This window comes from Puma concolor, chromosome A2, assembly GCF_028749965.1.
Source record: "Puma concolor isolate L17-30 chromosome A2, mPumCon1.1.hap2, whole genome shotgun sequence".
NCBI lineage: Eukaryota > Metazoa > Chordata > Mammalia > Carnivora > Felidae > Puma > Puma concolor.
The window spans coordinates 162,282,026-162,301,422 of NC_141668.1; the positions used below are offsets into that span (position 1 = coordinate 162,282,026).

The following is a 19,397-nucleotide window of genomic DNA, read 5'->3' on the forward strand; positions in this document are numbered from 1 at the left end:
GGAAGCCTCCACGGCGGCGTAGGAATCCAGACACGCCCGGGCCGCACCCCTCGCTGACCACACCCACCTGCTTTTCTCGCCGACGCCAGAACCCGCCCACCAAGGACGAGTCGAGGAGGCCCGGGATTCCTGTCTTGTGTGTGTCTCCCCCACCCAGGTGCATCCAGCACCTGTCAGGGTCCCCGCTTTCAGCAACTTGGAGACAAGTACCTCCAACATTGGTGTCTGGAGGCAGGGCACCCCCTAGTGGCCATTCCCAGCAGTTCAAGGGCCATGGTGTCCAAGGTGGGCAGGGTCAGTGGCTTCACCATGGTACTGATCAGGCTCTGCCTTTCCTTACGCTTTGGAACCCCACTATTCTCGGAAATGATATTCTTCCCGACTCGTAGGGCCACTGTGACACGTGTTGTGACAGGTATAAAGCTCTCCTCTTGGGGCTTGCCCAGCTCTCAGCCCTATTATCTACACTACTGCAAACGGATGAAACCAGCAAGCACTCCCATTCCACCCCTCGCTTGAAGCTGTGCCGGGAGCAGCCAAGGCTGGAGTTTTTCTGTCCAGGGGTCAGGTGGTCCTGGTTCGGGGCGGGGGAGGGGGGTAGGGGACACACCTCAGTCTCAAAATTTGTGTTATTAAAAAAAAAAAAAAAAAAAAAGGAAAAAGGAAATACAATATACGGTTCAATAAATAGAAAAAAAGTTACAAAATGACATGATTTTGTCCTTAATTACAAGAGGAGAAAAGACAGAAGGGGTGATTGGGCTGGGACACTCTCCCTCTTCCTCCCTGGGCCAAGGTGGGAAAGGGAGACCCAAGAGAGTCAGCAGCTGAGATCGAGACACAGATAGAAAGGCTAAATGAAGGGAAATAGGGAAAGGGAGAAAGATGAGGGGAGGAGCAGGGACACAGAGCAGGAGAAAGAGAGAGAGCCAGAGTCGGAAATGCCAGGATGCCAACCTGTCTCCTTTCCAGATCTGGGGCAGGGAGTCCCTGGCTCTCCTGCGCTCGTCTCCCCCCCCCCACCCCCCCACCCCCCCCACACACCAGGTTTGGAGGACAGTGTGAGCCTGGCTCAGTTCCTGAGTTGTATCCAGTGACTAGCAGGTAGGGGGAGGGACAGTAGTGACCCCTTGAGCCTGCCCTGGGACCTTGGCATCCTCGGGAATGGGAGTCCTGGCCGGAAGGGGGTGAGGTATGTGGCTGAGGCCTGAGGCCTCTTCAAATCCTTCAGTGGGAATGAGCCATTGGTCCCAGCTGGGCAGCCTGGAGGAGGCCCTGGGATGCAGAACGGGGCCCCTGAGGCAGTGAGGGGAGGGTACAAAAGGAGATTTAGATGCCCTAACAGGAGTACCCTGGCCACCCAGAGTGGGGTGTGGGGCGGTCCGCTACGCTGGCTTTAAGAGCCACTTTCTGGAATGTCCTGCCTCGAAGCTCCCACCCCCACCCCCAGTCCAAGCCAGGCCTGCCTGTCTGGGGAGGGAGAGCTTGCCTATTGCTTTTGGGGTGCCCAAGGCGGGGTCGTACCGGCTGCCCAAGCACACACCCCCTTCCGGGCCCCTGGGTGGCGGTATGGCTTCTGATCCTCACGTCTCGCACTCACTTGCACACTCCTAGGCACGCGTGTGGCAGGAAGTCACCCCCCTGCCTCCCCCCCCCCGCCCCCCCAGCAGGCCTCCAGGGGATGGCAGGCAAGATCTCCTAGCTGCGGCCGGGCTCCTTCCCTGACTTAATACTGAAACGCCACGTGGGCCTCCAGCGCCGAGGCCCTGGGTGAGGCGCTGGTGCCGCGGAGGCAGGGGTGAAGGGGGCCGCAGCCCCTCAACCGAAGCGCTCCCGCACCAACAGCATGAGCTTTTTCTTGCCCTTGTAGGTCTGTTTGAGGTTCTCCAAGAACTGGGCGAACTGCAGGTGCCCGTCAGGCGCCAACAGGAAGGTCTCACGGGCCTGGCCTAGGAACTCAATGAAGTCACCGTAGTGCCGTGGGCTGATGTGCGTGAGGCGCGAGTGGCTGGTGGCGATGTAGGCCGCCACCGCGGCGTCCAGGAGCTGGCAGAGCGGCGCCCGGTCAGCGCCCAGCGGTTTGGCGGCCCGACGGGCCCCCAGGGGCCCCAGGCCAGGTGCCGAGAGGGTCCAGCGGCGCAGGATGTCAGAGAGCATGGGGGCGCAGTGGATGCTGCGGATGATGAGGGGGACGATGGCAGAGAGCTCGTGGCGGCCCAGCGAGTGGCTGAGCGAGCAGGCCCAGAGCACATCGTTGACGGCGGGGTGGCTGTCCTGGTTGAAGGCGATGCTGAGCTGCGCCAGGGCCAGCGTGGCCAGCTTGTACGCCCGCAGTGGGAGGCCACGGTGCTCCATGTAGCGGGCCACGGTGAAGAGGTGGGCGTGGCCCAGACCGCCGGCCGCGGCGTCCAGCACGATCTGGTAGGCCGCCTCGAAGGCCGCGTGGTTCTTCTCGCACAGGGTGAGGGCGGGCAGGGCACAGTTCTGCGGGTCTTTCATGGCGCACTGCAAGGCCAGGGTGCGCGCACAGGCCCAGAGCTCCTCCCGCCGGGGCGCATCCAGCTGCAGCCGCGACAGCGTGGCGTGCGTGGTGCCTGTCACCGCCACAATGGTGGCAGCCTCCACTGGTGTGAATAAGGAGTACCAGTTCTGCATGATATTCATCAGGGCCTGGGGGCCTGGGGGGAGGCAAGAGGGCAAAGCTGGCCGGGAAGAAGGGCGGGGACTCCCAGGTGCGGGCACGGGTTTGCCCTGATGCGCCGTCCCCACCACCCAGGGCTGAAGACACAAGCCCTCTGCCGCCACCCCAAGCCTGACGGAAGCCGCACCCCACCTTTCCAAAGGAGCGGGGAGCAGCGGGGCTGGGTGGGGAGAGGGCACGCTTTGGAGGTGCTGTCCCTTCTCCAAGCCACTTTAGCCTGGCCGGCTTCTGGGCCTCTGTCCAGCTCTGTCCCCCCACAACCCCCATCGCACCAGCCTGGCCCTGAGCTCGGGCTGGAGTCACGGAAAAGGCCCGGCCTCTCTCTCATGCCTGCCTGCCACCATAGGGAGACAGACGGCAGGTTCACTGGGGGACTCTCACCAATCTCTGTGGCACAGCTGACCAGCCAACGCACCATCTCCCTCCGCCTCCAGGTCATGGTGTTCAGGGTCATCCGCATCACCTGCAGCGTGGGAGGGGACAGGGAAGGGGATCAGGGATCCTGAGGGGCCCAGGAGACTCGGAAGTTAAGGGCTGAGTCAGTGAGCCACACAATCTGGACACGTGGCCTTGCCTCCTGGGGCCTTAGTTTCCTCGTCTATAAAATGGGGATTAAAGGGGCGCCTGGGTGGCTCAGTCGGTGAAGCGTCCAACCGCAGCTCACATCATGATCCCACAGTTTGGGGTTCAAGCTCCGCGTGGGGCTCTGTGCTGAGAGCTTGGAGCCTGGAGCCTGCTTCGGATCCTGTGTCTCCTCCTCTCTCTGCCCCACCCCTGCTCATGCTGTCTCTCTCTCTCAAAAATTAAAATAATAAAAACACTAAAAAAATAAAAGGCTCCTGCACAGTACTGGTTGCTTCAAAGCGCTCAGCCCAACGCCAGCCATTACTGTTACTGTTATTGTTGGTGTTATTCTGAGGCCCCACGGAGCCTACCCCAGACAACCAACCAATCTGCCCCTTCTCTCTAGAAAGTTCCATGCTCCTGTCAGATTTCCCCCTGGAGGCCCAAAGCACCTGCCCCACAAGTCCCACCTTCCCTGCTTGCCTCTCCCCCCCGGCTCCCTCCCCAGGTCCTGTCTGGGGGCTCTGCCTTCTGAAGGCTCCTAAACAGTGTGTCACCTCTCTAAGGGACCCCTCCCTGCTCTCACCTCCCACATACCCCCTGCCATGGCTCCACTCCCCCACAGGAGGTTGTTCTGTTCTGTTCGGGGCTAATCCCGCCTTCTGCAGCCCCCCTGCTTGCCAGTTCTGGGAAGGTCCCACCCCATCCTGCAAGCCTGCCCCCAACTGTTCCCTATCCTCCTATTTTACTTCGCAAGCACTCTGAGGCCCCGCCCCCTCCGGGTCCCACACCCTGCTTTTGACTCCTCACCTCCAAGCTGCACCCCTGCTGGCCTCTGACTTGCCCCAACAGGACAGCCCTTGCCCGGGCAGCCCCTGAGGACGGCCCCAACTCGCAGGCCCGGCCTCGAAGACCTCAGACTCAGAGGTGGCTCCTCACCTTCAGGACCCTCCCCCGGGCCCCACCCCCTCCGCGGTGACCTTTCCTTCCAGGCCGGTTCCCAGCAAGCCCCGCCCCCAAGCAGGCTCCTTATTGGCTCTGCTCCCTCAGCTTCAGCCCCGCCCACCCAGGGGCCCTAGCCGCGAGCACACCAGCCCCAGGCCCCACCCCAAGCCCAGCGCTCTAGGCTCTGCTGCTTTTTGTGGCCCACCGGCTCACCTGCGGGACCCGGGACCCGCATCCTTGTCCTCAGTCACACCTCCAGAAGTGGACTGTCACCTTCAGACTCTGCCACAGAGTCCCTCACTCACAAGCCCACCCCAGCTGGTGACCCTTCCCTCATTTCCAGACAGGTGTCGCTCACACGCAGGCGGGGCCTCAGGCAGCCTTTCCCACCCCCTCCCCCCCCCCCCCCCCCCCCCCCCCCCCCGCCTCCGACTCCCGCCCACCTGCAGGCCCAGTTCCAGCGCAATGCCCAGCAGCGTGGTGTCCGGAGGCGCGCTGGCAGGGGTGGCCGTCTTGCAGGCGTCCTGGGCCAGCTTGAAGAGCAGGGCAGGCGAGTGGATGTTCTGCTGGATGGAGCCCAGCACCGCATGCAGCCACTTGGGGTCTCCTGGGGTTGAGGGAAGGAGGAGGGCAGGGTCAGCACACCTGGCACCAGACCCTGCTGCCGCCTGACCTGTTCACACAGCTTCCTCCCCACTAGGTGCACCCGTGTGAGGAGGGAGAAGCACCCGGCAGTGGTTCCGTAAAGATCCAGACCACTCTTGGTACTCCTTCACCCAGCGGGACAAAGCCACAAAAGGACCCCTCATTGTCAAGGGCATTGATTCTGGACCTAGAGCACCAGGGTCCCAATCCCTGCCTTGCCATTCACTAGCTGTGTGATGCTGAGCAAGGCACTCCACCTTTCTGTGCCTTGGCTGCCCCATCTGTAAAATGGGTTAAACTAACACTATGGTACCTGCCTCACGGGATGGGGAGCCCACACTTGAAAAGCTTTAACAGGGCAAGAGCTATAGAAATGTGAGCTTTTATTGCTGTTATTATCGCCGGCCCCGATCCTACAATTCTGTCGTTCCACTTTCGGCCACACGGGCCTCCTCTGTTCCTCAAACATACCAGGCACAATCTAGCCTCAGAGCCTTTGAACTGGCTGTTCCCTCTGCCTGGAATGCTCTCTAGGTCTGGACTTCACCCTCCCCAGATTCATGGTGAAGCCCGGATCCCCAGGATGATGGTATCTGGGGGTGGGGACTTCCGGAGGCACTGGGTCCTGAGGGTAGGGCACCGTGACGGCATCAGTGTCCTCCTAAGAGGAAGAAATTGGAGCTCTTTCTCTGCCAAGGGAAGACACAACAGGAAGGTGGCCGTCTGCAAGCCAGGAAGAGAGTCCTCACTGGGAACCGACCAGGCTGGCACCCTGATCTCGGACTTCCAGCCCCCAGAGCCGTGAGAAAATAAACGTCTGTGGTTTGAGCCCCCTGGTCTGTGGTTCTGTCATGGAGGCTCCAGGTGACTCGGACAGCAGATATCGGCCATAGCTCAGGCCTCTTGGCTTAAGCATTAGCCTGCTTTAGGCACCTCTTACTCTCTTGCTTACTGAGTAACGTAACTGTTTACCTTGCGCGTGGTCTGCCTGCCCCCACTAGAACGTAACATCACAGGGCGCGGGATTCGGAACTGTGTTGTGTGTCCCTAGCGCCCGGGGCACTGCCTGGGCCATCTAGGAAGTGCTCAAGGAAAACTGAAATCTGATGAAGGAGTAAAAAGGAGAGGGGAGGCGTGACAGAAAGGAGGAAAGAGAAGGCAGAGGGGGACAGGGGGCAGCCGCTGTCCTCACCCTTGGCAGCTGTCAGCATGGCAGAGGCCAGCTCGCATTGGCGGGTCTCCAGGTGGCCAAGGATGAACCAGCGGGGGAAGCGGTTGCTCATGATGGAGTCCAGCGGGTTGGGGTGAGGTTCTCCGGCTGGAAACGCGGTCTCCAGTACAGGCAGCCTGGGGCAGGGGACGGGGAGGGGGAGGAGCGCAAGATGTTCACCAAAGTACTGCTGATGCCCTTCACAGTTGATTAAATAAACGATACTCTATTCGTATGCCAGGGCCAATAAAAATGTGAGGTTATTTGTGTCCTGATGCGGCCCCTGTTAGCCTTTCTGTCACCCCTACACTGTTCCAGGTACTGTTCCCCTCAATGTCCCTCAAATACAATGAAGCACAGTCTGACCTCAGGGCCTTTGCACATGCTGCTCCCTCTGCCTGGAACACTCTTCCCCAGACATCCTTACGGCTTCTTCCTCACCTCCCTCAAGTCTTTGCTCAAATATTTTTCAGTGGGCTCTTCCGTGGACCCCCCCCCCTCACCGTGTGAACTTCCCACTCCCAACTTCTCCCAGGCCTTCTTTGCTATAGGTCACATCTGACACACAATATAGTTTACTATTAATTTTTTTTTTTTTTTAATTTTAAAGTTTATTTGTTTTGAGAGAGAGAGAATTCCAAGCAGGCTTCATGCTGTCAGGGCAGAGCCCGACACGGGGCCTGATCTCACAAACAGGGAGATCATGACCTGAGCTGAAATCAGGAATCGGATGCTTAAGTCGACTGAGCCACCCGGGCCCCCCTATTAATTTCTTGATGGTCTCTCCCACCCCAAAACCTCAGCTCCATGAAGGCGGGCATTTGTGACTATTTTACTCACTGCTGCATATCCAGCAGCCGGAACAATGCTGAGCACACAAATGTTTGGGGGAGGACCTTACGTGCCCACTACGGCACATTGTTAACCGGCTCACTCTCTATAGATGTGGTTTATATTTAGAAAGTCCTTCTAAGTTGTCAGATGGGATCGACAGCACGGAAGAGGAGTCAAGACTATTCTGGTTTCAAATATTACTGAAGTTTCCTCAACATGTGACTCTGGACACACTTTAAGTGTGTTTACGTGTAAAATGGGGTCAACATACTTATTTCTCTAGGTTGTTAAGATTACACGAGGTGATGTGAGCCATGGATTTGGACCAGGGACCGGCATCGTTTCTCTGCACGAGTCTGGACAGCCGGTATTTTTGGCTGTGCAGGCCATTTGGTCCCTGTCCCAACAACTCTGCCACTGCCACATAAATTAGCCACAGACGATACATAAATGAATGGGCGTGGCTGCGTGCCAATAAAACTTTACTGCTGGACACTGAAATTTGAGTTTCGTATACTTTCCATGGGTCACAGAATATTCTTTTATTTTCAAACACTTAAAAATGTAAAACCCATTCTCGTCTCCTGGGTTGTACGGTAACAGGTGGCAGGCCGAATCTGGCCCATGGGCTGTTAATTTGCTGGGTCCTGCTTAGATATCCACAGCTCTTCAGAGATGGTTCTTTCCAAATATTCTAGAAAGATGCACCCTAAATGGGATCGTCTGAGATTGGGGACAGAATGCACTTTATTTGTTGGGCATGGCTTAGGACACAGAGGGCCTCTAAAAATTCCGCTGGGGCTCCCGGGTAGCTCAGTCAGTTGTGTCCAACTCTGGATTTTGGCTCAGGTCATGAGATCAAGCCCCACGTCAGGCTGAGCGTGGAGCCTGCCTGAGATTCCCCTCGCCCCCTCTCTCTCTCCCTCACCCTCCCTCTGCCCTCCCCTGCAGGCACTTTTTCTCTAAAAGAAAAAAAAAGTGCAGGTGCAAGAAAGAGATACAGGATGCATCATGGGTGTAAAAGGAAGACCAACTTTCAATTTCCAGACCATGGGTTTGCCGAAATCTTGATTCTTGTGGGTTAGATAAGCAGAAAGTGGTGACACGGCTTGCCTCGGAAGAGATTTGGGTAGGTTGGGACAAAAATGTCTAGAAAAGGACTCTGAATTCTGTGCCGTGTGGGTATCTCTCAAATTCAAGATCATAACACCCATGCATATTTAATAATCAAAAGCACAGGGCAACCGGGCTGCCAGCGTGAGGGAGACTGAATTAAGCAGGCTGTGAGTTCAGGCGGGAGGACGGGGCTCCAAGGGCGCCTCTCACCCTCCAGTCCGGCCTGGTCCCCTGGGCCAGTCCCCAGCCGCCCCTTCTCACCTCATGGCTCGCAGCGCGAGGCGGTAGGCCAGGTCAGGGTCGTGGGGCAGCAGCGCGGTGAACAAGTAGCGGGCACAGGTGTGCATGGGCACGCTCTCCCGGAAGAGCACCTCTCCGAAGCCACTGAAGGGACCCGCTGCAGGGGCATGCTGAGCTCAGCCCCCAGGTGAGGGCTCCTCTCCGCCCCTCCCCAGGCTCTGAGTTAGGGGGTAGGCTGGCCCCAGGACAGAGGGGGCAGGGGCTGGGGGTTAAAGAGGTCCCGGAGATGGGGGTGCAGGGCCGAGTCAGAAAAGCGCCGGAGAATCCGAAGAGGAGACCCGGCCTCCCCCTTGGTAGGAGGCAGGACTCAGATACGAGACGGGGCCGCACCCGCTCCAGGGGCGGGTGGGGGCCTCAGAAGGCAGGGCCACGGGCAGAGCCACTGAAGTCCAGCTGGGCATCAGGGACCAGACTCCTCGACTCCAAGGTGGGAGAGGGGCAGCGTCTCAGAGGCCACAGCGGCTACTGGCTGCCAGAACTTTCTCGGGAGCAGGGCCAAGGGCTGGATCTCACCTTTCAGGCGCTGCCTGCCGAGCTGGGAGCGAACTACGAGGGCCGAGATCCGGGTCTCGAGATCCGGCAGCAACCGACCACCGCAGGTGGGGGGCGGGACCCCGCCTTCAGGGGCGGGCGGGGAGGGGGGGGGGAAGGGGGGGCGGGGCCTCACCTTCCAGCAGCAGCCCGGCCTGTCTGCGCAGCACCTGCACCAGCCGCTCGTCCAGCTCCACCTCCTCCAGCAGGGCCAACAGCTGCTCCTCGCTGCGCACCACCTTGTCTTGGGCGTACAACCCCTCGGGCAGGGCCCGCTGCTGCCCCAGGCCCAGCAGTGCCACCTCGAGGGCCAGCGCCAGGTAGGACTCCCCAGGGCTCCCGGGCACCGGCACGTGCTGGTAGGCCACCTTCCGCTTCTCGGGGCCCGAGTCTGTGGGACACGGGTTTCAGGTTTCAGGACCCGCTTCCTGGGACCCCAGCGGCTCTTCACCTCAAGCGGGGGGCCTGGGGGCTTAGGTTTAGGGGGAACCCAGCGGCTCCCAGCTCTAACCAGACACTTCCTACCAGCAGACACGTAGGTCTATGGTGACCTCGGGGTCAGGAGAAGCAGAGTCTACGGGCTGCTGGCACCGGTTAGGGGTGTGGCCAAGGATAAGGGTGCGGCCCCACTTTCTTTTCTCGGGGTGCTGGGCCGGGGAGGGTGGGGGGATGCCCCTCTTCCTCCCAGGGGCCCCAGTGTAGGCACCTGGGTAAAGGGCGAGGGTTTCCTCCTCCAGGCGACAGGCCTCCAGGAGCGCCCTGCAGAGGCAGCCAATAGGGTCCAGGGGGTGGCCCACCCAGCCTTCCGTGTTGGTGATGCAGGTGTTCCCTTTCTGCAGCAGCTCTGCAGGCAGTATGGGGGGGCTCAGTGCCTGCCCCTCCACAAGCCTAGTGTGGGGGGGTTCTGCCCTTGAACCCCTAGCCCGGCCTCCCAGCGCCTGCCCACTGCCCACCCACCCCGCAGCCATCTTCTCTGCCCCCTGAGCTCTGTAGCAGCCCTCACCTCCACAGCCTTGGCCTCCTGTCCCACAGCCAGACCTAGGCCTGACAGGTCACAGGATGAAAACTGGGTGCTTTCTGAAACACCCAACCGGTGCCATTCTCCTCTTCTTAATCCCTCCCATCATTTTCCATCTCACCCAGCTGTCCCGACCCCACGTGGCCACCTGCCCCATCCAAAAGCCCATTCTCCGATCTCCTCCCACTCCTGCCTCTGGGATCCTGCCCATGTTGTTCGTCTCCCTCCTATTCCCCTGGGAAACCACAATACATCCCTAAGATGTACAGCTCTCAGTGGTTCTGCGGCGGGGCGGGGTTTCTCTGTGCCTCTAGGCCAGGCCAGAACTCTGCCGGGGTCCCAGATCCCCCAGGTTCCCGTTATACCCTGGGTTCAATTTCCTGCTAAGTTGCCCTCTGCCTCCCCATAGCCAGTCCACAAACATGTTCTTTTTTTGGCCCATACACTGTGGCTTTTTTTGGTCCCCCTAATACGAATTTGAATTTGGTGCCCATGTTTTAAAATTTCAGTAAATTGGAGCCCGTGGGTGGCTCAGTTGGTTAAGCGTCCAAATTCGACTCAGGTCATGATCTCACTGTTGGTGAGTTTGAGTCCTGCACCAGGGTCAGCGTGGAACCTGCTTCGGATTCTCTCTCTTCGCCTCCCCCCGCCCCCCCGCCACTCACTGTCTCCATCCCCCAAATGAATAAACTTAAAAAAAAAAAAATCAGGGGTGCCCGAGTGGCTCAGTCCGTTAAGCGATCGACTTTGGCTCAGGTCGTAATCTTGCGGTTTGTGAGTTCAGGCCCCGCGTGGGGCTCTGTGCTGACAGCTCGGAGCCTGGAGGCTGCTTTGGATTCTGTGTCTCCTTCTCTCTCTGCCCCTCCCCTGCTCACGCACTATCTCTCTGTCTCTCAATAACAAACACACGTTAAAAAAAAAAATCAGTGGGGCGCCTGGGTGGCGCAGTCGGTTAAGCGTCCAACTTCAGCCAGGTCACGATCTTGCGGTCTGTGAGTTCGAGCCCCGCGTCAGGCTCTGGGCTGATGGCTCAGAGCCTGGAGCCTGTTTCCGATTCTCTGTCTCCCTCTCTCTCTGACCCTCCCCCGTTCATGCTCCGTCTCTCCCTGTCCCAAAAATAAATAAACATTGAAAAAAAAAATTTTTTTTTAAAAAAATCAGTAAATTTGCACATCATACAATCCAGATTTATGGCCTGTCTTGAAAATCTGGGCACACTGGGTCCACGTTCCTCAAAGACTTGTGGCTGGTGCACCCATCCTGTTCCACGGGAGCTGGAAGCTTAGAAACTACAAGTCCCAGGCTCCTTTGCGTGAGGTGCAGAGGCTGGAAAAGGATGAGGCTCTTCTGCAGCCTCCATGAGCAGGTGTGTGACTGTGCAGGGCACAGACACAAGAGCTTGCCAGAAGGTTCCGAGTGTCCTCCTGGACGCAGCCCACAGTGCAGCCACAGGCTGCTGAGCTCAATGTCAGCAGTTTGCTGTAATCCCTGTACTTCGGAAGTTCAGGTTCTTGAACCTAAGCAGTGGTATCCCTGACTCTTAATGCTGCAGCCCTTCTAGTAGTTTTGTGAGGCCTCAATCCCCTGTATTAAATTCTTTTTGGTTCCCGACACCTTCGGCTGATCTGGCTTTCCCGGTGGGACCCCGAGCGGTACCCACAGATGTCAGGGTTGCCACAGTGCCCAGCAGTCGGCATTTGTGTCTAGAGCCCCAGGGTAGTGTGACAGTCGTGGCACCCACCTTTTTTCTGCTGCTTGTAGCTTTCAAGCTGATGCCGTCGCTGCAGCCGGAGTGAGTTGACTATGGCCCCTGCCAGCCGCAGGGCCTGACGGGGGTATCCATGGGCACGCAGGGTGTCCACACGGGCGCACGCGGTGGGGAAGGGCTCACCCAGCCACAGTGGGCGGCCCTGGGGGTCAAAGGTTGGCTTTTCACCGCCCATGGTGCCTGTGAGGCTGGGGCCGTAGGAGTCGCTGGCCAGGATCCTCTGCAGGTGAGTGTCGCTCCAGTGCAGCGACCCAGCCTGCAGGGCGCGGCCGAAGACGGTGTGGCGGGAACCTCTAGCCCCCACCTCCTCTTCCTCCTCCTCCTCTGGGCCTGCGGGAGAGGCGCCCAACATGGCCTGGTAAGGGGGCCTAGCACTCGGGGCTGAGGCCAGCTCCCCTGACGGGGAGCCAGCTGGGGACTAGACTCTGGGCTCAGTGATGGCTCTGTTGGAGGAGCTGTTATAGCCCTTCATGCCAATGGACAATGGAGGTGGAATAACTGTCCATTGGTCTCTCTGTCCGTCCTGCCCCTTCCCTGGACTCCATTCCTCTTTCTCTCTCCGTCTCTACCCCCACCCCCATTCCTCACTTTCTCCTCTCTCTCTTCCTCCGTCCCTCCATCTTGACTCTACCTGTCTCTCTCTTCTCAATAGCTTTTTCCTTTTCTCTCTGTCCCCCCACCCCTGCCTCCATGGCCAGGAGAGCAGCCCAGAACTATAGGCGCCTTAAACATTTCACTTCCTGTGACTCAGGCTGCCTGCCGCCCCTGCCTGGGCACTCCCTCCCTCCCTCCTGCTGGCAGGGGCTGGGGGACCCTCTGCTCTCCCCCAGAGCACCGTGATGGGGAGAGACTGGGCACCAGGCCAGCTTTTTGCAGGCGGAATGGCAGGGACCCCTCTCCTACCTCGGCTGAGGGTCATGGTGGGCTGCAGGCTGGGCTCGTCAAAAGAGTAGTTGCCCTCTTCCAGCGGGCACACGTCCAGCTTGTCCCATTTGCCAAGCAGCTGCAGCCAGCTCACTCGCTCCTCTGGTCTGCAGTGGGGGCTCAGGACGACACACACCCACAGGGCCCCTGGGGAGGGAGGGCGGGTGGTCAGTGTGGGCAGGCTCAGCGTTCATGCCAATAGGAACGGGCACACACCTGTGGAGTGCCTAGTGCGAGCCGGGCACTGGTCTCTGCTGACCCCTCATCTCCAGCCTCTAAGGTTGCAAATGATAGTCTTTTCACCTTACAGCCCAGAGAGGTAAAAGCAGTTGCTCAAGGTCACACAGCTGGGAAGTCAGAACTGGAACCCAGACTCTTCCTCTTGCTGGTTTTTTTTTTTTTTTTTTTCCCCTATAGCACTTATCACCATCTGTTTACAGGGGTCAGCAAACTACCGCCCGTGGATAAAATCGAACCTGCCACCTGGTCTGAACGGCCCGCGAGCTACGACTGACTTCTATGTTTTCAAATGGTGAGGGAAAAATAAATCAGAAGATTTGGGGACCTGTGAAAATTACGTGAAATTCACATAAATAGCCGCTGTAAACAAAACTGTCTTGGGACGTTGCCACGCCCATCTGGTGATATGTCAGGGGCTACTTTTCCACGACGACGGTCAAAACTGAAGCTGTGACAGAGACCAGTGGCCCGCAAAGCCAAAGCCACAGACAGTCGCTCTTATGGAAAAGGTGTGGTCAGAGGGGTTGGTAGTATTTGATAGGATTTTACAGTGTTTAGTGTCAGCTCCAAGAGGGCAGGTATTTAACCTTTGTTTTCTGCTGCAGCCCCAGCCCCCGGTACAGTGCCTCTTACATCAGAGGGGCAAATGAGCAGAGAAAGGATTCAGGGGCCAGACCCTAATGTCAGGGCGGGCAAGACCTGGCTGCCAGGGCCGCCGCGGAAGCGGGAGCCCCGGGTCCAGTGCGCCGCCTCGGAATAGGCCTTACCCAGCTCGTCCCACAGCTGCCGGCACTTGTCGGTCATGCCAGCGCCCTGCTGCCGCCACAGGGCCAGGCGCGGGTCCTGCAGGAACTGCTCAGTCATGAGGATCAGCATGCGCGCCCCGTTGGAGTCCCGCATGCGCAGCATCTCCCGCACCTGTGCCGGGATGGGGGCGGGGCGGGGTGGTGAGGAGGGGGCGGGGCGCCGGCACCTCCCAGGCCCCGGCCCCGCCGCGCGCCTGCGCAGCACCTTGCAGAACATGGAGCGCAGCTGCTGGCTGGCGCCGTAGTAGCCGCCGTTGGATAGCAGCTGCTTCACCTGCTCCTGGATCTGCTCCTCGTCCAGGTGCCAGCAGTTGGCATCCTCGATGCCTGCGCCCGCTGTGGGGTCTGGGGCACCTGCGGGGACGGAGGAAAAGTGAGGCCGGGGTTTCCAATCTTACACCAACTCCCATCTGTCCACCACCCTCGGTCTACCTTGATCCTAATCAAAGCCCATCCCCCCTCACCGATGCGGTCAATACCACCCACTCCCCATTCACCCACCATCCTACATGATCATTCGCTCACCCAACACCCCACCATTCCCAATGGCCCATCCATCTCCCTACCGTCCATCCTACGCCATCGTCTCCCAGCCCCCTGTAGCTCCAAACCCTCCCGGAGCTCACAACGCCTCCTGGTCTGTCTCCCACCCGACACCCACCCACGTCCACATACCCTTCATGCCCTCCACCTACCCACACGCAGGCCTGCTCCTGTGATCTTGGCGCACCCCCACCCGGGGGCTGAATCTCCCGGTTGGCTGATTTCCAACCATTCACTCATCTGCCCGGGGCCAGGTCAGATCCAGGATCTGCACTTAACTGGGTGTGTGACCTTGACTTCAGGCCATGGCGCTCTCCCCACCCCGACTCAAGGATCCGGGGGACCTAAGGATTCCATGGCAAATGCCTGCCTCGAGGCCACCGAGGTGGCTGCAACTGAGGCCGCGCCGCCCCATCAGGCCCCCGGGTGCCCTCACCGTGCACCAGGTTGATCTCGGAGCCCAGCAGGAGGATCTCATCAGCCAGGCGCTGGGCAGTGGGCAGCACCTCGGTGTGGTGGGCGCTGATGAGGTACTGCACGAACTTCTGCAGCTGGTCTCGGTTCATCTGGGACAGCGTCTCAGAGATGGGCAGCCGCAGCTCCACCTGGCGGGCGTGCCGAATTCGGTAGAGCGACAGGGCCACCACGTGGGCGCAGTAGAAGAGGTCCCGGTTGTCGCAGCCGCAGCTCACAGATGTGATCTTGCAGCGGTCAAAGCTGATGGAGACGTGGTAGAGGCGCTCGGGCTCTCCGGGGCCCCCGGGCTCCCGGATGTTTCCGCTCAGATGGAACCCTAAGACCAAAGCCAAACCAGCCGCCCGCTGTGTCACCCGGGAGACAGGGGTGCTGTCCATGGTGCAAGGCAAGACCCGGATGCAAATCCCCGCGGAGTAACCTAGAGCAAGCCACTTAACCTCTCTGTGCCTCGCTTCCTCATCTGTCAAATGGGAGTGAATAGTGACATCTTCCTCATGCCTTTGTGATGAGGATGAAACGAGCTAATGCTTGGTAAATGTTTAGAACACTCACTGTAGGTATATAGTAAGTCCTAAATAAATACTGGCTCCTGTTCTAATTCTGAAGAATATTATAATGATGACGTTGAAGGTGGTTTTCTCGGCCCTTGGGTTACCGTGGATACAGCCTGGGCTCCGGGGGCCCTGTAACTTCCTGGGAAGATGACAGAGGTCTATGACACTTGGGGGTGAGGGGCCGATGTGACAGGCGAGGGGCCAGGTCATCCCATCACCCCCTGCCCCTCCCTGGCCCCTGGGGAGCCCAGATGCCAGGCTTATCCAACTGGTTGGGCAGCTCAGGCCCCAGCCGGCCCTGGCTGCGTCACGCAGAGAGACAGTGGCACAGAAACAGTGGCTTCCTCATACCTGCTGAAGATGGCCGAGCCTGGGGTGGGCTGGGCCATGTCCAGGCAAGGGGGCCTCCAGGCTGCCAGGGTTCAGGGAGGACCGTCTTGGCCAAACCCCTGCCTCCAGTTAGGAGAAGCGGCGCTCCCACATGAGAGGTGTAGCTTTCCAGGGCTTACCCGCTTTCTGGCTCGACCTCTACTTGTCCGCTCCTGAGCCCCGCTGCCTGAGGTCTAGAATCGTCTTTCACCTCTACTTCTAAACCTCTGCCCCCTACCCTCACCTGGACCCCACTGCCTGAGGCCTAAGACCACCCCTCACGGCTGATCTCAAGCTTCTACTCTAGGCCCCCACCTTAGCCTCGATGCCTTAGGTCTGAGACCGCCAGACCTCTGATGAGAGCTCCCCCGAGTCCCTCTGCCTGAGGTCCAAGACTTCTTCTCACCTCTGGCTCTAGATCTTTGCCTCCAACCCTCACCTAGCCCCTGTGTCCTGAGGTCTAGGATCATTCTCACCTTTGGCTCTAAACCTTGGCCCTAAAGCATCACCAGGTCCCTCTGCCTGAGGTCTGAAACTTACCCTCCTTCTTGTTTACAATTGCTCCTTGACGCCTGCCTCAGGAGCGTCTTGGCTGAGGACTCCAGGGCCACCTTTGCCTTTAGCTCAGAATCCCGTACCCACCCCCAAGTGGACTCAAAGCCTGAGGTCTAGGGCTTTTCATCACTCTGTCTCAACCTCTACCCCAATCCCCATAGTGGCCCTCCACCTAGGATCTAGAAATAGCCTCAGCCCTCAGCCCTCAGCTGGTCCTTGCTGCCTAAGTTCTGGGACCTTCCTTCCCCTGCCCCTTCTAGTTCACCATCCTTCCTCCCAGCCGCATCTAAGCCCGCTGCCTGAGGTCCAGACAGATCTCTGATCCTTAGCTCACAATTTCTTGCATAATCCTTCTTGGGCATGGAAGCCAGACATCTGGAACCTCCCCTCGCCCTGGCCCAGGCCTCCCTCCACTCCCTCCTCCTCCTCCTCCTCCGCGCCTGCTCTGGACCTCCTGGCCTCCCCGGCAGGGGTGGGGGCCAGCACTCACCCACTTGCAGCACTCGGTCTACGGCCCCGCTCTGCAGCAGGTGCAGCCCGCGGGTGAAGGGCACCCGGGCATCATGCTCGCCCTCTGGGGGCTGGTAGCCCAGCGACGAGTACATACATATCTCCCGCTCGCTGCGTGGGAACGACCAGAACACAATGCGCTTCTGGACCGGCTCTGGCACCCGGGAGAACCGCTCCTCAACCTGCGGGAAGGGCCGGTGGGTTAGAAACCCCGGCTCGAACCCTGGCTTTTGCCGCTCGGGAGTATGACTTTGGGCAAGTCACTTTGCCTCTCTGTGCTTGTTTTTTCAAATGTGATGTGGGGATGTTAACAGCACTGCCCTCCTGAGTATCACGAGGATTAAATATTCATTTACATATGTAAATACGTTTACAATAACTCCTGGCCTGTACTTAGTGTTCCAGAACTTTCTGCGACCTCCCTCCTGGATACCATTTCCGGGGGTCCTGCTGTAACATAGACCCACCTCCAAGGCTTCGAAGGGGCAAGAGGAAGGGAGACAAAAGTGATAAGAATAGTGATCAGGTCTCCATTTTCTCAGCCTACACTGTGCTAAATGCTTTATGTATGTGATTTCCCATAGTTTCCATAGCAACATCTCAGTGATACTAGTTATCGTCCCATTTTGCAGCCTGGAGACTCTGAGGCTCAGAAGTGGGGTGAATTCACTTGTTCAGTCTCCCAGCTGGCAAGCTCCAGCTACCAAGACAGGCTCTGTTCTCAGTTTCCAACGGCCCACAGGAAGGGAGGGGTGTCCTCGTCACCCCGTGGGCTCTGGGCAGTGAACCAAGCCGACTGAGCCTGCGATCCAATCCGGGCTTGCTAACTCACGGGCTTTGTGACCTTGGGCACGTTTCTCAACCTCTCTGTGCTCCAGTTTCCTCAAAGTGGGAGGGCGAACGACAAGTCCCAGAGGGCTGCAGAGGACTCCATGAGCGAGAGTTTTCCTAGCACCAGGCCTGACCAGGGCAAGGTACGTGGGAGACCCAGAGATGGTTTAGGATTGTGAGGGGTGGCAACCTCCCAGAGCCCCCAGTCCTGGGTTTCTGGGGGAAGTGGGTGGGCCAGTGACTGGCTGAGGCCTTGGGGGTGGTTTGGCAGATGACTAAGGAGGGATTTTTCCAGGCCGTGAATCAGAGCCTGCCCCATCCCCACTTGGCGGCCCAGACTCATCAGTCCTGCAGACTTCCTAACTCCGGAAAGGCCAGGGAGCAAAGAACACCCCTCAAAGCCAGACAGAGGACAGAACCTATGGGGGCTGCAGAAGGCTTGGTCAGATCCGGGCCACATCTTCACTCTCCAGAGGCCCACTCTGAGGCTGGAAAAGGGCACTCTAACCTCACCAGCCCTGGGGCATCGTGGCAGAGCCCTCAGAAACTACAGAGGTAGGGTTCCAGTGCACCTGTCCAGGTACCGTGACCCAGGCCTCGCCCTGCTGCTGATCCCCTGCAAGGACTGGGATGGCTGGGGGGTGGGGGGTAGGGGCGGGGGCAGAGGGAGGGTGAGCACTGGGGAAATAGGGGGATGTGGGAGGGTACCCTCACCCTGGAGGGGCTGGGCAGCCCCCGGTGGGAGGTGGTCTCAGAGGGAGGGGGGGGCAGGACCCCAGGGAAGGAGCTGGAGGAGGAGGGGGGTTCCCCAGGAGACAGGTGGGTTCTGGAGGCACGGATCAGAGACAGAAAGGAGTATCTTGAGGCTGGGATCTGTAGAAATGGGGGGGGGGGTTCTACTGGGGGTGGGGGGCAGCGATCTGGGGTGTCCAAGTGGGGGCGGCTTACAGGAGTTGGAAAGAGGAGTGAGGATTGAATGGGGTGCTGAGGATGAGGTGGGAAGAGAGGGACCACGGGGCAGGAGGAGAAGGAAAAGGAAGTGTCCTGAGCTGGGATCTAGGGCGCGGAGGGCATCTCTGTTCTCGTGGGCTGGAGGGCAGGGATGGCAAAAGGAATGGGGGCGGGTCACAGGGCTTGAAGAAGTGAAATGGGAGGATGAGGGGGTGTTTCCTGGCGGACTTAAGGATCCTGAAGGGGATCTCTCTCTGGGAGTGTCTCATGTGGGGGCAGGTCCGAGACTGGGGGTGGGGCAAGGGGAGGAGAAGGCAAGTCGGAGAAGGGGCTGGGGGTGCGTCCCTTCCCCCCTCCACCCCCCCGCCCCCGTCACCTGCTCGAAGGCCCAGCTCTCGGCTACTCGCTTGGCGCTGAGGTCCAGCAGCGCCTCGGGCCGGCCCCGGCCGCGCACGGCCCCGGCCCCGGCCCCGGCCCCGGCATCGCGCTCCTCAGGTCCCACGGGGCAGCCCCGGCTCCGCTTGGCCGCAGGGGGGTCCATCGGCCGGACCGGGGCCGGGGCGGGGCCTGTTGGGGGGGTCGGTCCGATGCCCGCTTTGCTTCGCCGGATCCCGCGCCCCCTACCCGCCTTCCAGTTCGTCTTCCGCGCTCGGCCGCCGCGGGACCCCAGCCGCACCCACCCCCGCCCCGCGCCGGGCCGGCCGGGTGATGCGGCCCCTTTAAGACTCTTCACAACAATGAAGCTGCCTCAGTCGCCGCTTTATCCTCCGCCGTCGTCCCGCCCCCGCCGCCCGTCCCCATTGGCCCCCCCCTCGGCCTCCGAGGCCCTCCTCCACCATTGGCTGCACCTCCAGACTCGTCCCTAAATTCTCGCTGTTCACTCGTTGTATGTGCTGCCTGTCTTTTGGAGGAAACCCAATCAGAGAGCTCATCGGGCTGCGCTGTCAATCATGGGGCACCTGCGGCCAATCACAGTAGGAGGACCCCCGCGGCGCAGGCCGTACG

General features: G+C 59.5%; 1 protein-coding gene across 1 annotated transcript; it reads right to left on the bottom strand.

Moving 5' to 3' along the window:
- Positions 1-667: 667 nt before the first annotated feature.
- On the bottom strand, positions 668-19,158 carry ZSWIM4 (zinc finger SWIM-type containing 4). The gene is made up of 14 exons (XM_086698914.1): positions 18,769-19,158; positions 16,591-16,792; positions 14,582-14,938; positions 13,808-13,956; positions 13,564-13,714; positions 12,536-12,703; positions 11,606-11,962; positions 9,553-9,690; positions 8,983-9,237; positions 8,277-8,412; positions 6,048-6,202; positions 4,654-4,817; positions 3,083-3,164; positions 668-2,678 (listed from the first exon to the last, which is right to left on the bottom strand). The coding sequence occupies exons 1-14, from the start codon at positions 18,931-18,933 to the stop codon at positions 1,819-1,821; spliced, it is 3,339 nt and encodes a 1,112-aa protein (XP_086555040.1). The 5' UTR covers positions 18,934-19,158; the 3' UTR covers positions 668-1,818.
- Between the last annotated feature and the right edge of the window lie 239 nt (positions 19,159-19,397).

Coding starts and splice junctions, on each gene's coding strand:
- ZSWIM4 (XM_086698914.1), bottom strand. CDS start 18,933: ATGGACCCCCCTGCGGCCAAGCGGAGCCGGGGCTGCCCCGTGGGACCT. Junction 14,939..16,590: donor AGACCGAGTGCTGCAAGTGG/GTGAGTGCTGGC, acceptor CTTTGGTCTTAG/GGTTCCATCTGAGCGGAAAC. Junction 11,963..12,535: donor CACCATGACCCTCAGCCGAG/GTAGGAGAGGGG, acceptor CCTCTCCCGCAG/GCCCAGAGGAGGAGGAGGAA.